Raw genomic sequence first — 21,684 nt, 5'->3', positions numbered from 1 at the left:
CTGCCTGGAGAAACCGCCCCGCTCCTGTGGTGGAACCATGCTCGCGTCCTACACGGCACTGGAGACCTGGAAGCTTCTCCATACTGAGTCCAGAATGTGCCAGACCAGTGCCAATTCTGTGGACTCAAAAACATCTCAACTGCAGACTTGTTGGGGGAAGGGCGACTCAAACAAAAGAGAGACAGCCTTAGAGCTGCCCTGGTCCCCTGGTCAGCCTCACCCCCACACCCTCCTCCCCATTCCACTTGTAGTGCTTTGCTGGTGGTCACCTCTTCCAGGGGGCCTTCCCAGATCTCCCACGGGGCAGATCTTGATGACCCACGCAACGGTGGTCCACGAATCAGTCAGGTGCTACTTGCTGAGACACCATTGTCCCCTCCCCTACAACTAACCTATTGGGAGTTATCACTCAATAGACCCTCCCCCAAATCCCACCCTGGCTCCAGCAAGGCTGCCAGCTCCACCTGTCACCAGTGTGGGCGGGAAATGAAGGCTTTCCTGCACTCCCAATAAACCTGTCCAACTGTTGTGAGCCACCGCCCCCTCCTGTCGCTTGAGGAGTAATTGAGCGAAAGCTGCCTCACCTGAGATGCCCCGTCCATCCCCCCAACTCTTGTCCATACCTCGCTCTCTGGCAGGCTCCTCTCTGTGTGCACAACCCCCACATGTGCACACCTGAGCTCACTCATACACACACACACACACACACACACACACACACGCTCCTACTTTAGCCTAAATTCAGATAGAGGTGACCTTAAAAATGTTTCAGAGATTGGAATCAGAGACAACGATTGGAGAAAGAGAGAGGAGGAGAGAGAAGTGGGGAAGATGCAGGGCAGTGGCTGGCAAAGAGGGTGAGACAGAGGCCTGGGCATGGGAGAGGACAAGAGGGCTGAGCAGGCGGTAGGGCATGGGCCTCGTGAGGATTCCACGCGTGGGTGAGCCAAACTGGCATCTTCATATTTTGAAGAAGAGTTCTCCCCAGCAGCTGGGGGATGCTTGTGATGGAGGCACTGTGGGGGCGGCACATGCACACACACACATACAGAATATGGGGAGCCTCCCTCCGGCGTTCACTCACTCCAGAGACCTTTTCTCTGCCTACCCAGCTTCTTTGGGTGTGGTCATGGGGAGGTGCAGGGTACATTCTGGCTGCGGGTATGGAACAGGGGCTTCCCACTGACTGTGCCAAAGCCCATGTCGCACAGCTGCCTGGCTCAGGACAGAGGGGACATAGAGCCAGTCTCACCCCTGTGAAATATCAAAAACAAAACAAGGCGATGCAGGCTTGAGAGGTGAGGGCTGTTTGAGGGCTCTGTCTTGCCAGTCTGCCTGGGGCCCCCATGTTTGAATGCAGCCACTATTCTAAACCTGTGTCCTTCAACCTTGGAGTGAAGGACCCCTGCTCTAGAACAGCCTCAGCAAGGGGATCCTCAGGACACCTCGGTCCCTGACTCCAGGCACCTCGTGGCCACCTGTACCACTGTCTCCCTTCCAGAACCCCCAGGTCCACAGCCTGACACTCAGCACTGAGCAAAGCACGGGGCTGGCATGTGGCTGACCTGGAAGGTTCAGCATCCAGGAGAGAAAGCGCTCTCTTACATCGTCTTCTATAACCGAAGAGAAGAGACAGTCTCCCTGGATCCTGGATGGGGATGTGGGCTGTGGCTGGATATCACTAAGGCCCACGATTGCCCAGTTAGTAAACAACAGCATCCTCATGGTGGGAAGCTGATGCGGATTCACAGGCTTGGCTTCAGACTCAGCCACCCCTATACTCTGGTTCCCTAGAAGAACCAAAGCAGCTGGAGCCCAGCAGTACATGAGGACCTCAAAGCCAAGGGGAACAGACTTAGACACTGCACACTCATCCAGCCCCTTCCCTCCACTCTGGACCTTGCCCTCCAGGTCTTCAGGTAGGCACACCCCCTCGACAGCCAACTGCAAAATTTCCTGAGACCCCCATCAGTACATCCCTCTCTCCATTTAAAAAACAGACCTACCCCCATGGAACTTCTTGGAGAATTTAATATCAAAATCTGAATTCCAAGCTTCGTGGCAGCCAATTGAGAAGGGGGAAATGGGATGTTACCAAGTTCTTTAGCAACAGAAACTAACTGGACATTGTATGGCTTTACAGGGTCGGTGTCTCCTAAACCTTCCTCTAAGTCCCCTGACCTACGGGGACATTCTGCTGCATCTGTTTCCTGACTGAAAGAGGAGGGCAGTCTAAACTCATTTGGTGCATGAGAAGCACACATTAGGTGCCCGAGGAGCACACATTAGGTGTACAAGAAGCACACATTTGATTCACAGTGATCTAAATGCACTTGGTCGATAAGAAGCACACATTAGGTGTACAGTGGAGAACCCAGAGGTTCCCATTCTTCCCTGAGGGGAAGATACTGGAAAGGATACTGGACAGTCGTGGGAGTGTCAGGGGAGAACATTTGACTGGCAGGCAGGAACTGTGTGTTTAAGTCTCTGCCCCGGGAAACTCGCCATCCTGACAGAGACTCTTGCACTAGCAAGTCCAACCTGGGACAGCTGCTGACATCTCCACTGTCCCTGCTGAGACAGCATCTTACCATCCCTGTCTCCTGACAGCTGAGACAGCCTCCCTTCTGTTCTCCTGTCTCCTGCTCTCCCCTCCTCCTAGCCCAACCATATCACATCGCCATACCTAAACCTCAGAGGGAGGTGTGCTTGCTTAAAACCCTTCCGTGGCTCCCACTGTTCTCTGGGAAAGACCCAAACCCCCAACCACAGCCTTCAAGGCCCTCCACAGCCTGGCCTTGCTCCTACCTTCAGCGACTCAAGGTATCAAGCCAGGCTCACAGGGCATCTTAGGCACACACCCCACTCTCCAGTACTGGAGCCCCCTCCTCCTTCCCCTCCCTCCTCTGCTCTTCCATGAAGGCTCCTCTTGCTCCTCACCAAGTGCAAAATTTCTCCATCACCCCCTGTTCTGACTCTGTCCTCACAGTCCACACATCCTGGCGGGGATGGGTTCCCCGGTACGGAGCCAGAGACTCGCAGGGCTCATCACTCAAGAACTGATCAGGGAACGTGGGAAGGGGGTAAAGAAGCGAACAGTAAGAGTGGGCTGTTTGGGGTGGTCCAGGTATGACTTCCACCCAGGAACCCAGAGAGACCAACCATAAGGCTATCTGGGGACTGAAGTAGCAACACTGGGCTGCAGCACGGGGCAGAGAACTTGCCTAGCATGAGTGTGGGAGATCCTGGAATCCATTTTCAGAGTGGGGTGCAGGGAGGTAGGCTGACAGCAATGGTGGCCTGTGGCACTGGGAGTGCCCATCTCCCTGACTCTGATCTTCATGTCTACCTTCACCTGCTGCCCACACCCTGGAGACACTCAGGGGAACCCACCTAAATGTGAATAATACCACCCACTCTGTGCCCAAGGCCACCCTCTGCCATGACTAAGGCCATCCCCTCCTCCTGTCACACTGAAAGTGGTCTCTGTGCCACTGTCCTAGCTCATAACGAGGTGAAAAGGAAGCTGGTGAGTGGGTGAGTAACCATGGGGCTGACTTCCCTCAGGCCCCAAGTAAGACATCAGTTTCAAGAGTGAGAAATTAATTCCTAATTACACAGTTACTTTATCACACAGCTATGGTGCTAAAAGTCTCTTAAAAAAAAAAAAATCAACAGCCCTACCAGCTCCTGCCAGCTCCCAAGCGCCTAATTGAGTAGAGCAATCCTGCCTTAAAGAAGCACTGGGTGGCTAGGCTGAGGTGGGGGCCAGGTCAGGAGAAAGCAGGGAGGAACGTGAGGAGGACTCTTCAGGGCATCTCCCAATGCCCCTGCTTAAAGAGCCTCCTTCCCGTAACCCCTGGCTCTGAGGAGAAGCCCGGGACTGCTCAGGAGACATGTCCCCTGGGCTTGGTCACTATCATGGGGTCAGAATGGACATACAGCCCCAGGTTGTCCCTGAGGGTACTCCAGCTCTTGAGCTGGAAGAGCCTCTCCCCAGCCCCCAATCCCTGGATATTTGGCCTGGAACCCCGAGGTGCTGAGGGCCATTTTGCCTCAGTGTAGCCTGAGGATTGCACAATCATGGAAGATCAAACAAGAACTGCAGGGGCAGGGTCCTGGGCTGGAGTGGCCTGTCTTCCATTCTGCCTAGTTTCTTCCCTTGAGGCTTGAGGGGTAGGGAGCCTGATGCCTGGGGTTTCTGCCACCTGCCACTTAGTCCTGGCATGCTGGGGAGGGCCTCCTAACCATTCAGTAGCCACCAAGTAGACACACACACACACACATGCCCTGGTCAACTCTCTCCCACAGTCAGATTACTACACCTACTCTCTGCAGAAGACAACACTGAGTCTCAGAGAACACCCAAAGGGCACGCCAGGTGTGGAAGAACCTACCCCCTGACCCCATCTCATCACAGCTCTTGAGCTCCCCCCACCTGACTGGCTCAGTGACCACAACCCACTACAGCAGGTGGGAGGTGGCCAGCATCCCTGTGGGCAGTGTGGTCCAATGGTCAGAGCACATTCCTGGGTTCCAATCCCAGTTCACCACCACCACCACCACCACCCACTACACCCAGTGACCTTGAGCGAGCCAGTCAGTGGAAATGAATTCTAACATAGATTTAGGGCCTAAAACAGGCTCTGGCATGAGGAAAGGCTGGTAAGTATGAACTGTCATGCGTTTCCTCAGCTTCTTGAGTCTACCCTTATCTACAAGTCCTATGTACCCTGAAGAAAGTCACATATACCCAGGCAGGGAGAAGCAAGAGAAGCCAGGCTGTAATTCTTAAAGCCCTCTGGCCTCACCCCCAGCACTTGCCACTCCTGCTGTGCTCTAATGTTAGGCAACAGCTCCAGCTCTCTCTGTGTTCCAGGTCGGCCCCTTTCCATCTGGTCCTTGTATCGAAAGAGCCTTTCCTGGCTCTCCCAGGCCCACTGCCATGCAGAGCTGAGCACTCCTGTTGGGTGTCCTGCTCTTTTCCATCCTGTGTCGCTTACTCTGCATGTCCCAGATCCTCAGAGATGCTTCAGGGTCCCAGCCGGGCCCCCCACCCCTAAGCCCAGGCAGGCTTGTCAAATGAACACCTTGGGGGACAAAATTAATAGAAGAGCTTGCAGGGCCAGAGAAGCAAGGCGAAGTGTCTGGGGTGCATCTTCCTAGGACACACCCCATCCAGGGCTAGTGTCTGTGCTTCCTTCCTCAATCCCTGCAAGGGGCCTGTGGGGCTTTTCCTTAAAATACGGTAGATCATGGAGTTCTCAGCAAGGAAGGCACAACTCGGGATGGGGATTGTCTGTCATCAACTAGACCATCAGCCTGGGGCGCTAGCCTGACACCCAGCACACGGTAGGGGTTTTGGTGGAGAGAGTTCAGGGAAGTGGAGAGCAAAGGGTGGAGCCGCCATGGGAACAACAGCAAGGATCTCCACTCAGTTCTTTAACCATCCATCGAGGTGATTTTACTCAATGCTACAGTTAATGCTACAGTTGGTTTTTATTCCTTCCGGAGTCATGTGTTAAAATTCTAATGCCTCAAAAGCTTGGAATGAGGTGGCAGGGTCCTTGGGGTTTGTAGGGGTGAAACTGGTCCCCTTGATTAAACCAAAGACAACTATTTGTCCCTCATCCCGTGAGGATGTACCAAGGAAACATGACCTTGGACTCCCAGCCTCCAGAATTAGGAACACACGCATGCCTGTGGTCCATAACAATAGCTCCCAGCACCCAGCCAGCCTGTGGCATTCCCTTACAGCATGCCGGTACTGAGATATCCACAGTTCCTCACATGAAGCCTCCCCCATCCAGGAGGAGGCTGGAGGTTGGTAAGCCTGCCTGATGGAGAAGGAGACTGAGTACAACTGAGTCAACCTGAGTTCATGGTTCAGTGGGGAATCCTGCACCATGAAGGGTAGCTCCAAAGTCTTAGCATGGCTTACAATACAGATCCCAGGAGGGTAGGAACCGAGGTGGTCAAGAGACTCGGACCTTCCCTCTGCTGGTCTGCATTCAGTGCTGTGCTACCAGGCCTCCGTCTTTGCTAGGGTCACCTGATAAGTGCACAGCGCTCAGGAAAAAATATGTATGTGTGTGTTTGCTTTGTTTTGGAGACAGAGTCTTCCTTTGTGGCTCACACGGCTCAGCCTCAGTGTTAGGCTTATAGATCCGAGCTGAGCCCCACATCCCACTCAGCGATACCTGAGTGTTTTGTTTTGCACGTGTCTTTGTGTGGTGTGTGTCTCTGTTCCCATGTGTGAGGTGCATGCGTGCATGGGAAAGCCTTTCTTGACAGCTCTTCACCCTTATTCACTGAGGCAAATTCTCTAATTAGAACCTAAAGCTCACCAACGGGGATAGTCTAGTTAGCCAGGTTTCTCCGGGAATTCCGTCTCGGCCTTGAGGTCTTTGGAATTAGAGGGGAGCTGCTATGCCCACGTGGCTTTTAAGAGAGAAGAAGAGTTCCAAATTCTAATCGCCATGCTTGTAAGGGGAGCATGTTATCATGCACTGAGCCATCCCCAGGGCATGGCTTTTTTATATGTGTGCCACCACTTACAATGTCTGCCCCCCTGAGGTGAGCTCAGGCTGGTCTTGGTACCACCTGACGGGGGCTATGCTACAGGTAGGTGGGAGAAAGGTGGGAGGAAACATTTCCTCTCTGAGGATTCACCTCACAGCTTCCTGAGGGTCAGTGAGACTTCCCAAGACCTTGGGACAGGCTAGTGGATGATTTCGACCTCTGGAAAGGTGACATTCTCTCATTGAGTGAACACGGGCTCAGCCATATCTAAGAAATCCCAGGACCCCCTATATAGTGTAGTGACCTGGAGCTGGCTACCAGTTTCTGTGAGTGTCCACTCATCTGCAGAGCAGCCTTAACCTCCTGGGATCCTGGGGCTCGGGACAAGATGGCAGATATGAAAGAGCTCAGCCCATCAGCAAGCAAACGTAAGCCGGCTCCCGTTGCCCAAGCTTCTGGCTGTGCTCCAAGGAACCCAGGGCCAGGGGGTTCCCCCTCTTATCCTCCTGGGATATACCCTCCTTGTTCTCGAGCCATGAGGCACGGGAGGAGCTGACACCCACCAAGGCTGGCTCAGGAATGTACACGGCACCCAGTCCAGCCGAGCCAAGCCAAGAAGGCTCCCTTCTCGACCTCCTGGGCAAAGCAGAAGAGGACAGATGAGTAAGTCTCTGCTGATGCCATCCATCCTGCACAGAGCAGTGAACTCCAGGGAGGAAAGCTAGCACAGAAGAAACATCAGAGCTAAGAAATGGCAGCACAGACGGGGACGTCCGTGAGGATTCTGGCACCAGCCATCATGGAGGGCAAGGCTCTTCAGCAAAAGAGCTGAGAGAAATCCCATCACTGAGTGACTCTTGAGGTTCCTGCCTGACTCACACCTGACCAGTGTGACTCATCAGGCAGGTCTGAGGATCTCTGGCAACTCGCCCAATCCCCACGGTGGCTACCATCTTGTTTCCATGGAAACGGGCCTACACAGTGACCATCACCTGCTCTAACCAGCTGCGCATGCAATCGAAACCAACATTTACACTCAGATTCTCACTAGAACCTTCCAGGGTCCACACCCACCCAGTAATGCATCTTCACTTCACTCTTCAGCACCAGGCAGGAGAGCAGTGCCAGGGGCCTCCCCTTGCCCTTGACTCGGGACCTGTCATCAGAGAGAAGATCTATAAAGCCCCAAAGTAATTTTGGTCAGTGACACAGCCCACAGGGCCCCTTGGGCATCTTGACAACTCTGGAGTTTCCCTGAGTGACACAGAATACAAATACAGACACACAGGAAGAAGGCTCCTCCACAGGCTTCTGGAGACCATGAATGGAGTCCAGTAAATGACCCTGTGGTCACTGAATTGAGCTAAGCCCACTGGCAGGCAATGGCCTCTGTGGCACTTGTATGACCAATGCCAACTTTAGATGCCTCAGCAGAGTACAGACCCTGCCCAGCCAGCCTGGACAGAGCTACGGAAGTGGTAGCCAGGGACCACAGCTTCAACAAGGACACTGCCCACCAAGAGTCCTCTTCTCTGATCTGACTTGACCCCACAGAGTTCTTGGTTAGCTGAGCCAAAGTCAAACCTGCTTTCTGCTTCCTTTTGCCTTCCTGTAGCTAAAAGTAGCCGTGAGATTTGACTCTCGCCAAGAGCGTTAGGAAAGGAAGGGATTTGGTAGAGAAACACACACACACACACATTGCTTTCTGACCCAAGTAGACAGGCAGGGCTGGCATAGCCATCTCTCCGCCCTTCCATATGGCCTTCAATTCAGATATCCATAGCTCCAGCCACTGCCTCATGACCAAGGAAGAAATGACTGGGAAAATCACAGTCCTGTCATGTCAGCTCCTGCATGACTTCCTATGCAGGTCACAGGAGATGACTCTCTGAGAGCATCGGACCACCACACAGGACCCCTGAGTGAATGTAGATTCCTAGGTCTTACCATACCTGATAAGCCCACATCCCTGTAGTGGGGGCCCAAGAGGCTGCCCCCATAATGCTGCTGCTCTCTGGAGCATGCAGAGAGGTGAAGGTTGTGTTTGAAGGTTGAGATCACCCATCCCAACTTGCACACTACTGTGTGCAAGGAGGGACTAATCCCCACCTTCAACCTGTCATACCCAGAGTACCCCCAAGAGCCTTTACCCAACAGGGATATGGCTTCTCTGTAGCCTTCAGTTAGAACGCTACCCCCCCCAGTCTTAAATACAAGTCTACCACACCACACATATTTAAGGCAAAGATGCATACAGCAGTGGTACATAGTAGCTGGATGCTCAGGTAAAGGGGCTTGTGACCTGACCCTCCCCACCCACTCCTGAGGGAAGCTGGGATAATCTTCAGATTGTGGGTGGGACCTTAGGAAAAGAGGTCAGGTCGTGCTTGCACCTCCTCTAGGAAGGAATTTTAGCAGCACACGCCCTTGTCTCTCAGACAGAAGCTCATTCCTATACAGAGGCCCTCCCTGGGATGTCACAGTCCTCGGGTTTCAATATTCAATGGATACCTGCTCCTTGTTCTCATCCACCAAAGAGCCCACAGCCCTACGCAGGCCCCTGTTCCCCAAAGGACCAACCAAGCCTTTAAGTTTTAACAGAGGCATTTCATTCCCCGCTTGCTGCCGGCACTGGTCACTTCACGCCTACACAGAGACAGGGATGTTGTACCAAGGGAGGCGTACAGGCAAAGAGTATTCAGGACCGCAACTGAATATTTCACGACCCCCTAATGGACTAGGCAGAAGAGAGTTGCTTAAGTGAAAAGGGCGTAGGGTGGCTCTGCCATACCTGAAGAGCAGTGGCAACTGCCTGCTCTGTCACAGGGAGGGAAATAAGGATGACAGGGCTCTCAGACAGGCCAAGCAAAGCACAGGAAGCAACACAGAGAACAAACAGCTAGCCCCCACCCCCTCCGGGGACTCATCCGTGATGAAAGCACTAACCATGGGGCCAAGTTGGCTGTGTGAGTTTTAAAGTCACCTGCTATTCATCCCAAGGTGAGAGAGACCTGGCTTAGAGGACAAACGTGACCAGGAGACAAGCTACCGTAGCCTGCACTTTACGGGGATGGTATTCTCCCATCTGCCTCAAAGCCATTGTCGGGAGAAGGCTGGGATCCTGTCCTCCAGACAAGAATAGACAGCTCGCTGGGAATCCAGCAAGTTACGCTGAAACTGCTGTCCTTGGACAAGGGGCAGGAGGGCCTGGGACATTCCACCCTGAAGGAGAAATGAAGCCGTCTCTAGGCTTCTGGGGGGCTGTGGAGGGTCTGTACATTTACCCCTCCCTGTGGCTTCTACCCGTGCAAGAAGCCACAGACCTGTCTCCTAGCCTCACCTCTCAGCACCCACACATTCCACACTCCCTCTCCCTTAACTCTCCTTCCACAGCCTGAGCCCTCCTCCTGAGATTCCACTGGCTTCCCTCTGCTGGACAGCTCCTGGCCCAGCTCTGGGTCTTGAGAGCCACTTAACTCCAACCCCTCATGGATACTGGCTCTTGTGGTATCCTGGTCCTTCTAGGCAGGATTGTGGAACCACTTAGGCTGTATCTATGATATCTATTTTGTTTTGTTTTGTTTTGTTTTTTCCTATACTCTAAGCTCCATGACATCAGAAGAGCATGTGGCTCCGTTATCTTCTGTTCTTGCTTCCCGGGGCCAAAGTGTGGTGTGTACAAGCTCCTCAATAAATCCTGACTCCAGGAACGAACAGTACTAACAGGTGGGAGCCACAGAAAGACAAACTTTAGCTCAGGAAAAGAACTTTCTAGCACTTTTTTCTGTTCTAATGCGAGACTGGCTGCCTGGCACGATAGTGTGCTCCCTGCAGGGGTAGCATACGGATGGGGCCTCTGATCTCAGTTCAGCACCACTGAGTTGGAGACAAAGCGCTGTGACCTCCAAGGAACCTTGCAACTCGGAGGTTCTGTGTCACCCTCTGTGGCTTGGAAGAGGCAGCCAGTAATTTGGGGAAGGGGTGGGGCTGGAAGAGAGGAAACATCCCTGGGATGTCAGGCCTGTTACTCTGGAAACAAGGTTTCTAGTACTGATGGGGCTTTGGAGGGTGGGAGTGGGAAGGGTGGGCTCTAACCCTCACCCTGTCCTCTCCACCACACCATGCCCAGGATAGTGAAGACCCTGGAGACAGAGTAGGTTTGGTTCTGCATCTAGTACAGGGCTAGACCTGTAGGTATTCATGACTCTGGGAGAAAGTCTCCCATGTAGCTGATGGATGGGCTGCATCATCATCAGGGTTCCCGATGAGAGTGACAGTATGGGCCCTGCCCCCCGACCTACTCAGTTCATATGATAAGGCTCTGGATATGGGCTTTCCATACCAGCCCTGTGTCAGCCTTCCCTGATACTGAGGGTTGTGGCCAGAAGAGCCTGCCATGGGACATTGGGTGCTGAGACTGGCAGTCTTCCCCGGCTCCAGCTTGGAGACCCTGGTGTGCCGGCAGACAGGAGCAGAACAAAAAAACAGAGCTGAGCTTGAAGTCTCAGGGGCAGGAGCGGGAGAGCCTTGCGGTGGGAAGGGTAGACCCAAAGAAATGGCATCCCTGAGACAAATTAGAGGGGTGAAATTGCCCGATGTGGCATGCACCTGGGAAGTCAGAGGCAGGCGAGCTCTGCATTCAGGGCCAGCCAAGGCCCTGTTAGCACGAGCTAACAGACTTGCCCGGCAGTGTTTCGGTATCTAGGGGACAATCCTGTTGTTTGATTTACTTTTTCCTGTTAATTAAAAGGTGTAGACACCGGCAAGTTGCAAGCTAATTTGTAGATTTTTACCAGGCAGAGACAGATGCCACTTCTGCCCAACAGGAAAGGCTTCTGGCCATCACCAACCTGTGGTGTCTTTACAGGAGGCCCTCACCAGGCTGACACTCAGCTCTAGTGGTCCCCCCCGGGCCCTCTTCTATACCATCTCACTGGCCCCCCATTTAGCATAATAACCAGCAGTGCACGGTCATGCTAAGATTTACACAAGGGCTACTTTTATTCATATTTGTTGGGTTTTTTTTTTAATTGAAAATGACAGTGCTGATCTGAGGTTCCTTCCAGAATCAGGGACTTTAGGGAGACATCATTAATATTCCCAGGGAGAAGAGGGTGAACATTGTATCCATAAAACACCAACAGGCACAAACTGTCCTGAAACCCAGAAAAACACAAGAGCAAAAAGGCGTCCAGGGGATGAGAACGACAGAGGAGAGGACCGTTCTAGCAGAGACAGTGAAGAGAGAGAGAGAGGACCCTGCTGAGAGCCCAGGGGTGACTCACAAAGCCAAGACTAGAACTCCCTCCCCGTTCCAGGTGAACCCAGGACAGATGCAGAAACAAGAGAGGAGGGGGGGGAAGGGAGGGAGGGAGGGAGGGAGAGAGGGAGAGAGAGAGAGAGAGAGAGAGAAGAGGGAGGATCCAGCTGACAGGAATCTGAGCAGGACAGAGCAGGAAAATGAACTGGAAAACCAAAGAAGTTGGACAAACGCTCTGAGCCCACAGAGAGCTTGAAACTGGAGCTACAAGTTCTAGGCACCTGGGAGAAAATCCAAATTCTGGAGACAAGGAGGAAGACAACCAGCTTCCTGGCTAGACAAAGCTGTCAGCTTCCAAGAGAAGGGGGCAGGGTGGTACTGGTCCCCCGAGGCCCCATGTGAACAATTCACATGGCACAATGTCACCGGCTCTAAAGGAGTAAAATCAGAGTCCTATAAAAGAGCAGACACACACTGTCCTTCCCATTTCAAGATCAAAGGACGAGTTTGCACAGCCAAGATTAAAAAATGATACTATCCAAAACCTTTTCTTTGAAACTCTACTTAAGGGTATTCTCCAGCCAGCCCAAAATGAGAACGGGCCTGACAAAGGCATCGACCTGAGACCCAAGAAACCATCTGAAATCCTCCTGCCTCCAGGCAGGGTCCAAATCCCTAAGGACAAGGGGGCTGGGAGCCTGAACAGTGCTAGGAAGCAGAGCAACAGGACAAACTGTCACATTTCAGGACAGAGCCCAAGAACTCAGCAGCCTTGGGTTCTCAGCGGTGTCTCTAGTTCCCTCTTGGCCATTCGCAGGTGGCTTTGCTGCCTCTAATGGATGGCCAAATACTCAAGAACAAACACAGACATATGCTTCCCCACACACTGATGGGCACACACCCATTCATGGCCACCAGCCGCCTTCTCTCCTAACTCCTGCCCTGCTGAGCCACGGCTAGACATGGTTAGTGCGGTGTGTCTTTTACCTCCCATGTGTTACCTCGTCAGGACAGAACTCAAGTCCCATGTCCCCAGTCTGGTTCCATTAGACTACTTGGTTAAATGCTCTTGGGCAAACACAATATGCTGGCCAGAGCCCTGGTCCACTTGTGGACAGACTTCATGGCACCCCAGCAGAGCTGCGGGACACTGTCCTAGATGGTGAGGTCTGACCTGCATATGGTTCCCCTTCTCACTTGGCCCCAGGGTAGCATCCATGCTCCACAGAGCCCTCTGTGTCCCTGGCTGCTGGATAGACTCCAGGGAAGCAGGAAGGAAGCCTGGCATGATGCTCCAAATGGGCAAAGCGGAACCAAGTCTCTCCTGGCTTCTCTGGCTGTGGCGTGTGGCTTTGTTCTCTTTTGAATCAAGTCTCGTTTATGACCCAGGCTGGTCTTAAATTTCGGGGTGAACTGATCCTCCCACCTAAAACCATCTGGGCTTCCTTAGAGATGACCAGAAATGGGGCTTATGTCTGCCCTCCATTTCTGACTTGCCGAGTGACCATGATAATGGTGATGGCCACGGTGGTGGTGGTGGTGGTGATGATGATGATAAAGCTAATAGTAATGATGGTGTGGTGATGATGATAATGGTGGCAATGATGGTGGTGATGGCTATTGTGGTGATGATGATAACGGCAGTGGCGGTGAAGATGATAATGGTTATGATGGTGAGGGTGATTGTGGTGAAAATATATGACTATATTATGATGTTGAACATGATGGTGGTGGTGATCGTGGTAGTGATCATAATAATGATGATGGTGATGATGGCAATGACAATAGTAACAATGGTTATGGCGGTGGTGGTGACAGTGACAATGGTTATGTGGTGACAGTGACAATGGTTATGGTTATGGTGACAGTGACAATGGTTATGATGGTGACAGTGACAATGGTTATGGTTATGTGACAGTGACAATGATGATAATGGTGGTGGCGGCAGTACTGCAGCTGCTGCTGATGACAGCAAACACTTCATGATGCTCATTTTGACCAGGGTGACGTCTTTACTTCTTTTTACAGATGGGGAAATGGAGGCTTCTCAAAGTTAACTGACTTTCCCAAAGGCGTGCAATTAATCAGCATAAAACACTCAGTCTAAGCTGCCCACCGCACAACAGATGCTTACAGCGGCCACCGGAAGGGACAGCTGTCTTCTAGGACCATCTACAGGGAGCGTTGTCTCTCCGACCCCTGGCCAGAGGCCCTCCATTCTCACACAGCATCACCACCATCTCCCAGAAGCCCCTTGGCTAGCCATACGGAAGCTGGCATGCAACAAAAACCAGGTCGTTCCCTACCCTGCCATGACAATGAAGAAGTCCAAGCGGTTCCATGTGTCCCCGAGGTAGCACTTCTTGCCAAAAATGCCCAGGGCCACCATCTTAAGCACCATCTCCATGGCGAAGAAGATGAAGATGAAGTCATCAAAGACCTGTCGAGCAGGAAGAAGACAGGATAGGACAGGGTGAACTCTGGAGCAAGAGTGGAAGTCAGAGCCACAATGAGGTCAAACATGGGACAGGAAGAGAACCTCAGAGTCCCTTGTCCATTCAGAGAAAAGACCAGGGCCCAGGGAAGGGGTGATGTTGCCCAGGGTTCCACAGCCCATTCTGCTCATGGCTTTAGCTCTGGCAACAATGAGGACCCTGGAACTGAGCACCAGGCTCCCTCATGATCTCTCTCACAATGGCACACATGGGGTAGCCCACTTTACAGCTAAGAAAACAAGACCAGAGAAGCCAAGTCACTTGCCCTGGGTCACACAGCAACTCTGTGCCAGGATTAAAATGAAACTTGGGTCCGGCTCCCAGGGACAGGCATCAAATATTCTACTTCTGTAAAATGGATGCGTCCCCAGAGCCCTACTCTGTGGCACCTCACACCGTGCCTATAACCATGCAGATGCCACGTCGGGGCCCACCTGGGAGAATAATGGGAGAAATGCAAGAGACCACAGGGGAGGAGGTACCAGGGAGCCGAGGCTGGCTGCGGGCACAGAAATGTAGCCACTGCCTTCGCTGTGTGAATGGGATGGGGTGAGGAGCCTCAACTGGGAAAACAAAGATGGCAGGAGGGGCAATTCGTCAGAAAAGCTGAGGGGCTAAGCTACAGTAGACCCCTGAGCTTGGAAGAGGACACCCGGCTGGGAGGGAGGGAGGGGACGACGGAGAGGCTCACCTGCAGGATCTTGCAGCGGTCTGAGAGGCACTCCATGTCGTCACACGGCTGGTACATGCCCAGGGTCACACAGTTCAGCAGGATGACCAGCATGCTCACACACTCGAACCACGTATACCGAGTCAAGGAAGAACTGGTGGTGGCAGCGCAGCCTGGGGCACCATACTCCTGAATGTGACACCCCAGGAACAGACATGCAGACTGTTTCTGCCCCCTACCCCCAACTCCACCCCCACCCCTGTGGACCTCTCAGTGACCCAGGTCCAAGCTTTCAGAGACCGTGCAGCTGGCCCGCCACACAGGTGCAACCCATGCCATACCCTGCAGCGAACCGAACTAAATTAAACCACTGAAGCATCCACTGGAGGATGCCTCCAGGTCCCACCCAGGAAGGAGTGGCTCCCAGAAAGGGTCCCCAGACTCAACAGCTCTGATGCCGGCCTTCTCTTCTCCCTCTCCCATCCCTCTGCGGTGGCTTCATGCTTCCCATCCAAGGAATGGGTCTGCACTTCTGAGACCCCCCTGGACACATTCTCCTGATCTGCCTATCTCTGTGGGGCTGAAGCTCACAGCCACCCTCTGACCGCTGCTCCAAAATCAGCCCAACCCAGAGAGCTGGCTTCCTAGGTTCTGCCCCAGCAGAATCCTGCAGCCTGGAGCCAGGGCATCTAGAGATCAGTCCTTCAGATCAGCCACAGGCCACCAGCAGGATAAGGGGATCCTACAGCCCAGACAGAAGAGAACTGCCTGCTCATATCCCCCAAATGGCCTCTCCTCTTATACACAAGTCCTCGGGGCTAAGGAGATCTGTACCCCCCAAAAAAGTGCATACGGTAAAAAAAAAAAAAAAGTGAAACCACACAACAGCATAAATATCTGAGGTCAGACTCAGGGGTGAACTGCCAGATGAAGGAGCCTGTCTGATGACTCACTCTCTTCTAGTAGTTTCTCATCTACCAGGAAGCAGACTGACAGCCCCTGCCACCAGCTGTACCCACATTCCTGTCCCTGACTCCAGCATTTAGCATCTGGGTACAGAGCTGCTATGTGCTGTCAGAGCAGCCAGCAGTGCCAGAGACCAGGGCCTGCCTATGAACTCAATTCCCTGCAGTGAGTGGCTCTGGGGTCTCAAGCAAGTTCACAGCAGCTCCTCACTGGAGCTAAGGGGCACCTCACAGGTCCACAGAGGCTGTCCCAACCCCTCTTCTCAGAGTGCCTACTGTGGCTCCCAGCTTCTCCTGGCTTAAGTTCAGAAGCCCTCCACAAAGCTGGCCAGCATGACCTACCCTCTTCTCCTTCCCCTGACTGCCTCCCTCCCAGCCCATGGTGGCCTGCTTTTCCTGTCTGGTCTCAGGCCATTCAGCCCCACAAGCCCCTCCCCCAGCAACCCTCCAGCCTGACTCTCTCTCATCTAATGCTCATCATCTCTGCCCACTTTTGAGCAGAGTCTGGGTCCCTGGGATCTACAAGCACTCAACTCCAACCAGAACAGCATGGAGATGCTCAACCAAGACTTGCTGAGTGAATACATGAGTTTATCTCAAGGCCTCCCCAACCCCCCAGCCACACCAGTTCTATCCCAGCTCAGTGAAGCCACACCAGCCCACCACAGCCAGATGCCAACCACAGTGGACTGGGCCCCTCCTGCCTGCTAAGAGAACTGACCTAGTTTCCATGGCAACAGCCCCCTCTGCTCCCCAGACCTTGCTCACCTTGAAAGCTGACTTCCATGGCCTCTGTCCCTGCCCTGCTCCTTCCTGTCCCTGGCCTGGCTGCCACTCTCCCGCCATAGCCTGTAATTAATTTCAGTCGCTGCCAGGCCCCCTTTGAGCCCTAGCCTTGCTCCAGCAGTAGCTGTGTCATTAATTAACTTTTTTGAAGTTCAAACGTTCTAATTACCAGCGAGCATCCCCATTCCCCTTGATTCCCTCCCCTCTTCCCCCATTCACTACCTCCCTCTCATAGCCCAGTTTCTGCTGCCTCTGTCCTTCCGGGAGACCCAGGCCCAAGTGCACCTGATGGGCCCATTCACAGGTGGGGAAAGTCAAGGCCCCTCTTTAGATCATGTGGCTGGGATCTGTCTACATCAGACCTGCTGGGTTCCTTGGCCAGTGTCCCCTCCCGGCCCTTGGTCCTGTGTCTGCAATACTGCCCCTGCCTCCCTGGGGCTGCAGCTCTGGCTCCTGACTCTCCAGTGGGCCCTGTGTGATTTCAGCACTGAATCCTCAGACTCCTTGATAGAACTAAATTCGATACAAAGGGGAACAGATTTACACACCTGTAACAGTACACACCTGCAATCCCAGCACTGGGGAGGCTGAGGCAGGAGGTTCGAGGCCAACCAGAGCTACCCAGTAATACCTTGTCAGCACAACTCAAACCAAAACAAGCAGAAGTGGGGTGGAGTCAGGGGTGCGGCTCAGTTGGTCGCAATCCCAGAACCGAGTACCACATAAAGCCAAGCGTGGTGGCAGGGCAGTCAATTCTTACAGTCCTGCCCAGCAGCACTTGGGAGGCAGAGGCAGGAGGATCAAGAGTTGAAAGTCCCAGCAGAGGCAGAAGGATCTGAGTTCAAGGCCAGCCTGGTCTACAGGGGCAGCCAGGACTACACAAAGAAATCCTGTGTCAAAAAAAACTAAGAGTGAGAGACACATGAAGACATCCTCAGCTACACTATGAGCCTTCCATGGTTCCCCATCCCCACTCAGCCTGTCGCCCCAAGGTGACAGTGATCTCAGTGAGTTCACTGCCTGAATCTCCTGCTTGCTCAGCATGCACTAAGCTTCTCACTATGTGCAAGCATACCCACTCCATGGCTTTACCTTCCCTCTGAGGCAAACCCTGCCTACCCGGTACTCACAATCTCACTTGCATGCCACCCAGTCAAAAGCTTCCACCTTCCGGCCCTCTCAGGCTGGTGCCCAGTCTTCCACCCACCCGGTCTAGCACATACCACAATGATGAACTTGGCAGCCACTATAACTGCTTCATGCCAGGCACCCTAGGGACATGACCTTAACTGTCGCCACCATCCATCAGAGAGAGAGAGAGAGACAAAGAAGTGGGTCTGGAGAGCCACCATGACTTCTACAAAGTCACACTGCCTCTCAGGCTGAGCAACTCCAAAGCGCCAACTGCTTTCTCTGTAGCTCAGTCACCCTGAACATGGCACAGAGGCCCTGAAGGCAGAGCAGGTCCAGCCCCTGGGCCCCTCAGCTCTTGCTGGCCTCAGGCACAAGGGGAAATCCCAGATGGCAGGACCTGGGTCCCATCCAAGAGCTCCAAGACTCAGAAGTCAGGCCAGCATGGCACTGCTGCCCATGGCTCCTGACACATTCCCACTGGCTCGGGGATGAAAGGCCTCAGGCGTCCTGGGAGATAAACCAGGCCATGCATGCAGCGAGGGTAGGAGCTGTCAGAGCAGTCAGAGCCTTGGGCAGCTTGGTGGCCTAGTCCAATACCCGCTTTCCCACCTCATATGCACCAAGGAGCTTAGAGTTCAAACAGGCTGGGCTGAATTCTGGAAAAATGGAAGGGAAGATGGAGACCCCAAAAAGGTAGATGAGGAAGTCTGGTAATAAAACAGGTGGGGTCTGAATGTTGTCTCCACAAGAAAATAGAGTGATCGATATCTCCCCGTTGCCCCTCAGCCAGAAACAAAGCCCTGGACCAGAGGCATTTAAGGATGTGTAATTGAGGGCTGGAGAGATGGCTCAGTGGTTAAGAACACTGACTGCTCTTCCAGAGGTCCTGAGTCCAATTCCCAGCAACCACATAGTGGCGCACAACCATCTGTAACAGGGATCCAATGCCCTCTTCTGGTGTGTCTGAAGACAGTGGCAGTGTACTCACATACATGAAAAGGGATGTGCAACTGAGACCCAACCACTTGCCACACTGAAAGACTCTCAGTCCTGTAGGAGTGAAAGCAGAGCAGCCCCTCCAATCCTGACACAGCATGGGATCCACGGCCCCGCTGCATGATGGGTAATGGGAACAGAGACTTAGCCAAGGACAGGGAGAGGCTGGAACAGAGACAATACTCATAACACCCTGACCATTTGGGGATCCCTGAGTCAGAACAGCTTCCAGCCTCTCCAGGCACTACCTGTCGCCCTGAACAGCCCCAGAATGGCAGCCACCCTGAGGACCCCGCAGGGCAAATCTGATCAATGCACTTGCCTTAGTAGCAAAGCTGGCTTTTCAGCAGGCTCGAGAGAAGACACTCAAGCCAGCACCCTAGTGAGTGACAGGGACCTTCCAACACCCTCAAACCATCATCAGCCAGAGCTGGGGGGCGGGGGAATCCTCCAGAATCCTGGACCCCTCTCAGCTTTCCCCATTCCCATTGCTTCCAAAAGTCCTCAAGGCCTCACAGAGGATGAATGAGCACATATGGGGTACCTGCTGTATACCAGGTGTCTTGTGAATACCCGCCGATTACAAACACTTCCCAGGTGACAGAGAATATCTGCCAAGGAGCTTCCTAACCAAACGTCAAGCCAAGAGGGCCTGTGACCCTGCTCTCAGGAGGCAGAGGCAGAATGTGAGTTTGAGGCCAGCCTGGCCTTCAAACATCCTACCTTAAACAAAACTGGAATGTTACCACCACGCGTGCAGTAAGGGGCTAGGAGGTCCCAGTGTTCAGAGCCAGCACAACAGGCTCAGTAGGAGGAGCCTAACAACAAAGCCAGGTTCTCTCACACACAGGTGTTCTCTCTCCTTGCCTGCTATGGCCTCCAGTGGAGGCTCAAGGTGTCTTTACAAGCCCTTTGAGTGGCAGCTGTGTCCTTACAGCCTTTCGAAGAGGCTCAGCCTGGCTGGGTGTAATGGAACTTCAGCCACTTCAGCGCTAAGGAGCCTACAGCAGGGGGATCACTAGTAAGAGGACACCTGAACTACAGAGACCCTGTCTCAGAAACAAAGACAGGAAAAGCAGCAGGCAGCCTACAGAAGCCCAAGCTTGGGACAAAGTATCTGGTATCCCTGGCAGATGCTGCTGCTGCTGCCACTGAACAGAGAAGAGAACTGAGGCAGCCAGCATTGTGCCAAGTGACACGGCAGAATCTGTATCGCTTCTTGCTGGTTCCTGGTCCTGTGTTCTCAACTACCCCGTGACCATACTGGGCTCAGCACCTCAGACCTGGGGCTCCCAGATGTTGAGTGTGTAAGGGACCCTGCTTTGCCCTTCTTGACTGGCAGCTAGCTTTAGGGGAGAAAGCCAGGACTGTGTTTGCCACCTCAGCCATAAAAGATCAAGCTGAATCAATATGCAACTCCACAGCCTGGCACTGAGGCCTAAGGAGGCTAGACGCAGTGGGTCAAGGTGGGTGGACTCAGAGACTCCACCACCACACAAGGACACACGCACACATCTGCCAGGCCCAAGCAGAAGGGTGACTGGGTAGAGGGACAGTGCCACTCTCCCAAGCAGGTCCAGCAAGGGCAGCCTCCTCTCAGAGAGCTGCCAGAGGCCTGCATGGTTACCATGGCGACCACCACCCTCCTTCCTGCATTGCTGATGAGAGACTTCGGTACTTGGGGTGGGGTGGGGGAACCGGGGAAGGGAGGCTGAGGAGGGACGCCCGGCCGGGCTAGGCGGGGGTGGCCACATTTGTTTTTATTTTGTCAAACCTGAAATCTATCCATTTCCCAGGGTTCTACTCAGTTGTCTAAATATGTCAAGTGGAAGAAGGCGGCTGGGGCCAAGTCCTCCATGATGTGGAGCAGGCACAGCAGACAGTCTCCCTGTGTAGCTCTTGCTCTGTCTCCAGGACAGCGAAGAGCTCAGCCGCCCACCACCACTACCACCACCACCCCGGCACCTCAGATCTTGAGCCAGCTCTGTTTCCCTGAAGCCAGGTTATTAAGCATCTCTGGAACGCCTGCTATGTACCTCACATGTGTATTAGTGTACTGAGGTAAAGAAAGTTCACTTTGTTCCCTGGAGGTCCCCAGAGTGTGAACCTGTTCCACAGTGGCTGCCATATTTAAATGCCTAAGAATAAAGACCATTCATTCATTCATTCATTCGTTCACCTATTAATCCCTTCAACTAATCTTTATGGGCAACAGTCATCCCAAAGAGTTGCTTAACAATGTCTACTGCAGTTGGACATAGACTCAGGCTTGGGAGGCAAGCAGTGACATCCAGAGACATTGCACAGGACAATCCCTGTCACAAAGAAACAGTCAGCCCCAACTGTCAACAATGTCAAGGCTGAGAATTTTCTTTGGATACTTCTACGGTGGCATACTACACAACCAGGAAAAAGGATGAGCAACTAATATGCACAAGAGGATGGAGGGATCTCTGTTGGGTGAAAAAGACAAACACTGAGATCATGTGAGTCCCAGGCTGTAAAGTTCAAAAGGAGGCAAAGGGGCGCAGAACAGCAGTGAGGCGGGGAAATCTCTGCAGATGAAGAGGATCAGGTCACCTCCAAAGACTGAGACAGTCTCAATCCCAGTGGTGGCCATAGAAGACAAGTTGTGGGAAACGACAGTCTAGACCCTGTAGCGTGTGAGCTCACCTGTCAACAGAAAGTAAAATAGAAGCTGGGCGAGGACACACACAGCTGCAATCCTAGCTCTCAGGAAGCTGAGGCAGGAAGATCTCAAGTTTGAGACTCCATCTCAAAAAGAAAAAGAGAGAGAGAGAGAGAGAGAGAGAGAGAGAGAGAGAGAGAGAGAGAGAAGGGAGGGAGGGAGGGAGG

At 53.2% G+C, this 21,684-nt stretch overlaps 1 protein-coding gene across 3 annotated transcripts in view; it reads right to left on the bottom strand.

The window, feature by feature from the left end:
- Cacna1i (calcium voltage-gated channel subunit alpha1 I) overlaps window positions 1–21,684 on the bottom strand; it is a 111,031-nt gene that overhangs the window by 62,234 nt on the left and 27,113 nt on the right. For all 3 annotated transcript variants that reach the window (XM_021182805.1, XM_029470056.1, XM_029470057.1), the window contains 2 exons: window positions 14,969–15,080; window positions 14,089–14,222 (listed from right to left, as the gene is read on the bottom strand). In XM_021182805.1, coding sequence (XP_021038464.1) covers window positions 14,089–14,222; window positions 14,969–15,080 — 246 coding nt within the window. The remainder of the gene's footprint in view (window positions 1–14,088; window positions 14,223–14,968; window positions 15,081–21,684) is intronic.

Source organism: Mus caroli, chromosome 15 (genome assembly GCF_900094665.2).
Source record: "Mus caroli chromosome 15, CAROLI_EIJ_v1.1, whole genome shotgun sequence".
NCBI classification, from domain to species: Eukaryota; Metazoa; Chordata; class Mammalia; order Rodentia; family Muridae; genus Mus; species Mus caroli.
This window is presented reverse-complemented; position numbering and strand designations above follow the sequence as displayed.